Source organism: Oryzias melastigma, linkage group LG22, assembly GCF_002922805.2.
Source record: "Oryzias melastigma strain HK-1 linkage group LG22, ASM292280v2, whole genome shotgun sequence".
Classification (NCBI taxonomy): domain Eukaryota; kingdom Metazoa; phylum Chordata; class Actinopteri; order Beloniformes; family Adrianichthyidae; genus Oryzias; species Oryzias melastigma.
In genome coordinates this window covers 5,173,546-5,180,046 of record NC_050533.1, presented here as the reverse complement: position 1 = coordinate 5,180,046, position 6,501 = coordinate 5,173,546, and the positions used below count along the sequence as shown (strand labels likewise).

The 6,501-nt window shown below is 38.1% G+C and overlaps 1 protein-coding gene across 1 annotated transcript in view; it reads right to left on the bottom strand.

The window, feature by feature from the left end:
• Nucleotides 1–6,501, bottom strand: part of sptb (spectrin, beta, erythrocytic) — a 48,136-nt gene that overhangs the window by 13,216 nt on the left and 28,419 nt on the right. The window contains exons 16-22 of the mRNA XM_024270293.2: nt 5,104–5,863; nt 4,800–5,002; nt 3,220–3,310; nt 2,903–3,049; nt 1,930–2,196; nt 1,008–1,232; nt 119–208 (exon numbers count right to left, since the gene is read on the bottom strand). Of these exons, the coding sequence (XP_024126061.1) occupies nt 119–208; nt 1,008–1,232; nt 1,930–2,196; nt 2,903–3,049; nt 3,220–3,310; nt 4,800–5,002; nt 5,104–5,863 (1,783 nt within the window). The remainder of the gene's footprint in view (nt 1–118; nt 209–1,007; nt 1,233–1,929; nt 2,197–2,902; nt 3,050–3,219; nt 3,311–4,799; nt 5,003–5,103; nt 5,864–6,501) is intronic.

Below are 6,501 nucleotides of genomic sequence, written 5' to 3'. Positions count from 1 at the left end.
GTGTAAAGTCAAACAGATGTGCTACAAAATGATCACTTTAGCTTCTATCTCTGAGTTCCATCCAAAAAAAAGTTATAGTGAATAAACAAGAAAGAGAAGGGCCGTTGCAAATTCCAACCTGGTTCTTTTTCAGAAGCATCTGCACCGTTTGAAGGTTGTTGCCATGCTCCTGTGACATTGCCAGAGGCATCCTCTCCTCAATCCACAGCTAAAACAGAAAAAGTAGATCTGAGCATGAAAGCATAAGCACAAAAATACAAGTTTTTTTGTACAGCAAGATGAATAGTTAAGCTAAAAGATAAAAGAAAAAAGTTTTGACCTTTAATTTAGGTTTTAACCTTGTTTTAACCACCACTACATCGAGGAATTGACAGAAAATGTAATTTGTTTTACAATATCACTTTCTTATAAGAAATAATTATCATCTTATGAAACAATGATTTGGTCAATTTTTGCTCAGAACAATGTTAGTTTAAGATGCAAAATCTACACATTTTTAACATGGTGTTCCTGTATTAAAAAAATAATTATTTATCAACACATTTTTCAGTATTTTAATGCAGCATTAAGTCATTTTAAAAAAAGGAATAACAAGAGATGACTTATTTTAACCTCAAAGTTTTTAAAATTAGCTAAACTTTTCCTGCCAAAAAATGTTTCATGGAGGCAGCCATTTTTAAATGAGCAGTAGAAGTGCCTCTACTGCCCCTAGTGGATTCATAATTCATTACATGGACTAAATTAGATACAACAGGGTTTAAAGGCGAGCTTTAATCATGCTAATGAGATAGGAGTCTCAGAAATGCATGAATAAAATATAGTGAATGGTTGTATAGGGTTAAAGTGAGTCCTCTCCTTGCTGTTCTGCACTGATAAAAGTTGACACAAATGCAAAAAAGGTCTTGATTGGCACAAATTTAACCCCAATTATTTAAATGTGCTATCAATTATTTTGAGAAACCAGCAGTGACGTTTCGACCTTCCCCTGAAGTTACATGCACGCTTACAAGTTCATCCGCCAGGTCCCGGTAAAACTGATGGACAGCTTTGGCGGCCTCCAGCTTGCCCTTGCGCTGCGCCAGAGGTGTGAGGAGCTGCTGGAACTCCCTCTGCAGGGCCTGTTGCTCCGCCTCCAGCTCCGGCTCGTCTTCCCTGCCTCCTCCGTGCTTCCTGACGGCCTCCTGGAGCTCGTCCAGCTCCCGGGCGCGGTCACGAACCTGGTTCTCCGTCATCTGAAGACGTGATTAGAGAGGAAGATGAGGAACTGCTCAAGAGCAGAATCAGGATAGATCTGCCAATAAAACTAAAAAAAATTGTCTAAGTAAGACTTTTTAAAATAAATTGGAATAGCCTGACCTTTTAACACAAAATTAAACAATGAAACTGGATATAAACACTCATATTTGGGTTAATTGCTCTGGAAATATTATAATATTAAGAGTTTTCTGTCTATAAAGTAGGTGAATTTTACACAGCAGAAACTCTTCTTATTTCTACACCTTAATCATCTTAAATTGACACTATAAATACACATTTTGAGATTAATTTGTTTAAAAAGTCATCGAAAACTTTCCCGTTTCCCCAAATCCAGATAGTCTGTTGCTTTAAACAAAATCCCTTACAATTTACAGATTAAACTTTTTGATTAATATTATGTAAGGTAACAACAAAAAAAGTTGTTTCTGCTCAAAATAAGATATTTTTGAAGTCAAATCACTCAACAAGATTTAAAAACAAGTATTTATAGCTAATTTTATAGTTTATTTTGTCTTAAATAGTAGGGCATCACAACGTCCTTTAAGAAATTGTACTAAAACAACTTCTATTGGTAATATTTTTGTCATCTATAACAAGAGAAAATATATTTTATTGTATATTTATTACTTGTTTTGAAATAAACATTTTTTCAGTGTATGAATTAATTCACACCTGATGCTTTTTGAGGAGGATGTTGGCGTTGGTCAGGTCTTTGACGTCTTCGTCTCCGCTCTGTAGCTGCTGCTGCAGCTCGCCGAGCCACTTCTTCATGTCTGCCAGGCTCTGGTCGAAAAGTTCGGAGCGGTTGGCGTCGAACAGCAGCCGGGCCTTCTCCTGGGTGGTGGACTCCAGTTTGTCCCAGAGCTCGTGGAGTTTAGCCAGACGCTCCGTCACAATCGGCTCAAACTCCGGCTTTGACTCCATGAGCTCCTGCCCCTCCTGTGCGGGAAAAAACACCAGAAAATACTTTGTTCTTAAAACTTCAAATAAACAATCATCTTTTAAACAGGGGTGTCAAACTCGATCGCACAAGAGGCCAAAACCCAAAACACACCTTAGGTCGCGGGCCGAACAAGATAAACATTCATTGAACACTCTAAAACTGAACGTTTAAAACTTTAAAAACTGTTTTGTGAATGCTGTAAGTTAAATTTGTCAGCTAAAGATGCTAGTTCTGATAGCTGAACATGCTGAAATTGATAGCTGAAATCACTGAAGCTGATAGCCAGCTAAAATATGAGTGAAATGCCAAATTACCCTAACAAAAAAAAACTTAGGTTAGCCAAAACAGTTAGTATGTAGCTGAAAAAATAGCTAAACTTTAAAATATCCCCCAAAAAACTTTAAAAAAGCCTAAATTAGCCAAAACAGCCAATTTGTAAATAATACCTAACTCCAAAACGGCCAAAAAAACTTAAAAATAAAAACTTAAATTAGCCAAAACAGCTAGCATGTAGCTAAAATATTAGCCAAATATTAGCCAAAATCTTAGTAAATGCCAAAATAGTCCAAAAAGCTAGCAGAATGCTAATTTTTAAAACTTTAAACTTTTTAACATATTTGTGAATAATAAAAAAGCAGGAATATAATTCCAGAATAAATCAACATAAACCTTAAATAACGCAAATAAAGTCTGATCTCTGACCTGGTCGACTTTGTTGAGCCAGTCCTTATTGGAGGCCAGTTCAGCCATGAAGGCCTGATGTTTGAGCCATTTGCTGTGGAGGTTCCTGGCCTCGTCGTATGAAGTGTCCTGAGCCGTCAGCATCTTCTCGTTGATCCAAACAGTCAACTGAGGCAAGGAAAAGTGAAAGCTGCTGGTTAGTGCGACACATCCATCACACAGGATATGGTAACAAATGCACAGGAAGAGTCCTCTTTTGGGTAATCAAGTCGAACAGGATCAGGTACCCGAATAAAAGAGCAAACAAATAAGTCACGGATTGGCCGAGAAAAACTCACATCTTGAGTATTTTGCAGGAAGTGCTGCAGGTCACGGTTATCTTGCAGCTTTTCAGACACCTCCTTTGCTCGCTCCTTATTCTTGTTATGCCTGAAGAGCAAACACAAAAGCATAGCCGCATTAAAATGCAGTTTCTCACCAAGTAAACCTTTGCTTTTCTTCAAGGCTCTGCTTGACTGAGAAAAAGTCCTGGGTTCCTCTGCTTCACCGTGAAGAATAGCTCTCACTTACAGATCAATATCCATTATTACCGGTGCCTGTCTATCAAAGTGAAGAATGGGAGGTAATGGGAGCAGCTCCCATGTCCTCCCTGCAGCCTCTTGTTAAGCTAATAATAGTGATAAGAAAGCCTTTATGTCACTGAGGGCGAAACTCAAGAAAACAGGAGGATCTTTCTGCAAAAGATGCTGAAAGATGGAATTTAGCAAAGATAGATGATAAAACTTCATTTTTATTGGTAAAAGTATACCAAAAGAGAGATATGAAAACATATATTATGTAATAACAGTGACTCCCACACTGCAACAACACTAAATCTCAAGCATTTTTATTCAAAATTCTAGCTTAAATACCTTTTTTATACCTTATTAATACTGGTTTTAAGACAATAACTATTGAACATCTTGTTGAGCCATTAAATCATATAAATATTTATTCCAAGCAATATCTTTATAGGAAATAGTTTTTTTATTTACTTTCTAAATATTTTGTCGTTTTATCTTTAAATGGTGAGTGGCTTCGTCTCAAGAAATAGATTAATTTTATTTGGGGAAACTAGTTTTTTTACTTCTTTTACTAATTTATGCATACTCTTTAGGATAAAATAATCCTGAATTGTTTTAATGGAGTTTTAAGATTATTATTGTCTAGAAATAAGGATAGTTAGACTATTGTTGCTCTTAAAATAGGATATATTTCTGGGTGAAAAGTAATCAATTAATCACTTTACGCAAAAACATTTAACAATTAAAAACAATTAAAAAAGCAAAATGATGAGAAACCAGAAAATAATAGGTATTAATCGCTGATGGGATGATGATATTAAGTATCAGTAATCAATGTCCCAAAATATCTACTGTCCCTTTTCTGGTTTCTCATTGTGTTACATTTTTCTGAGATTTTTTGTTTTCCGAAAGATGTTTTTTTTATTTTTGTATTTAATGTTTTCGTTTCAAAAGTTTTGTTTTCTAAAATGTAATGCGTTTTGTTTTTATAGTTGAGCTGATTTTTTTAATTGTTGTTCTGATCTTTAAAATGTTTTTGCATCTCGTGATTTGTTGATGTGATTGGCACTTCTGGGCCACCGTAGAAAAGTTGATAATTATCCCTCTTTTTTGAGCAAAACATGGTTATTTAAAAGCATAATACATTTCAAATTACCAGAGAAATTTGCATAAATTTAAGTGTTTATATTTTCAAACCTTTAATTTTGTCTTATTTCAAATCTATTAATTCCGTTGACAGATTTTTTTTCACTTATACTCTTTAAAGTTGTTTTGAAAAGGTCATTTTATGAACTGCAAAAATTAAAAACTTTAAATAAATAAAGCCAAAAAATAAATAAAAGTGTCCGACCAACCTGTCCCGGATGGAGTCCATTTTCTCCTGCAGTTTTCCAGAGTACATGTTGTTGCTGTCCACCAGCCGCTGTCCGCTCTGCATGGCGCCGTCCACCTTGTCCTCGTTGGCTTCCATGGTGTTCACGAAGTCCTCGTGCTTCTTCAGAGCTTTCTCTGCGCCGGCCAAGGTGTCGGGCTTGTCTATGTGGGCCAGGGTGTATTCCTGCAACAACATCCAGGACTTCAAACACAACACCTGCAGACTGCATCACAAAATTCTTCTAAGCTGCATCAACATATAAGTTCACCAGTCCCGTGTGGTACCTGGTTGTTGAGGATGGCCTCGATAGCTTTGCTGTCTCTCATGAACTGCTGGAAGCCCAGACCCTGATCCAGGAAGCCCTTCCTGCTGTCCCACATCTTCTGGAGCTCATACCATCCACGGTCCAAGCCTTTCAGCCTCTGATCCAGCTGCTGGTACTGAGGATCATCCTCCTGACCTTGGGTGACCTGAGCCCCAGTGTCCCTCACTCGGTGGTAGTCCTCCTCGTGGCTGTTGATGTCTTCACGCACAGCGTCGTGAAGGCTCAGCAGCTCCTCAGCCTCTGGCAGCGAGGTGGGCATGTCCTCAGAGGCGACCGCTTTCTGGGTTTTAAACAGCCAGGACTGGAAGTCGTCCATGTCCTGCAGGAAAGTCTGCAGCTTGCTGACCTCGCCGAGGGACTCTTCTCTGTCATTCAGGGTCTTCCTGAGAGTTTCCCAGGCGGCATCCAGGTCTCCACGCCGAGCCAAGATGTCAGCTGCGTTCTCGGGGTGATCCTGAGCCAGCCGATCCGCCTCCTTCCTCAGGAAGGTTAGCTTGGCCTTTATGGCGGCTAAATCTCTCTCAATGCCGAACAACTTTCTCTGGATGGTCATGACTGCTCCCAGATCGTTGCCCAGCTCCTGCGTGGACTCCACCACCCGCGTCTTGTCTTTGATCCAAGCCTCCGTCTCGTCACACTCCAGGGAGTAGTTGTGCAGACTAACGGCTGAATCGACTTTCCTCTTCTTCTCCTCCACCATGGCCTTGAAAGCCTCCCATCTGAAAGAATAAAGAATCCCTTTAAAACGTTTCATTTGTGTAATTGCTTGTGTTCTCAAAGAGTCTCTGCAGTTTCCTGGAAAGAACGAGACAATTTGGAAATAATTATCTAAAATAATAGTCATTTAGCAGAAGGACTGGCTTTGTTTAGCCTAAAGCCAAGAGAGTTTAGGACAATTTTAATAAAAATTACAAGACAAGTCTCTAAGCAATTTCATTTCTGAACATCCTGATTTATCAATTTGAATATTTCTTTGTATAAAAGTCAGCAATCTTATTAAGTGACAAAAAAAATAATAAGCAACTTTTCAAAGATCCAATCCAATCATCTTTTGATCTATTTTAAAAGCGTTTCCAGTAGTTTTAATTAGGATTTTGCTGTTTTTTATAAATCAAAATAAAAAAACCTTTGTCGTTTTCTTTGACTTAGTTTCTATAGAGCAGCAGCAGTTCAGCGGAGCAACCCCACCTCCCCTTCATCTCCCCGTTGCTGAGAGCCTAGCGTAGTTTCTACGTAACAAATAATTCAATTTTTTTCATCTGTTCCTGATTCACAGTGACATTAAGAATGAAATACTAAGAAATGCTGTTTTATTTTGAAAAATTCTACAAGAACATACTAAAAACTTCATCATTTT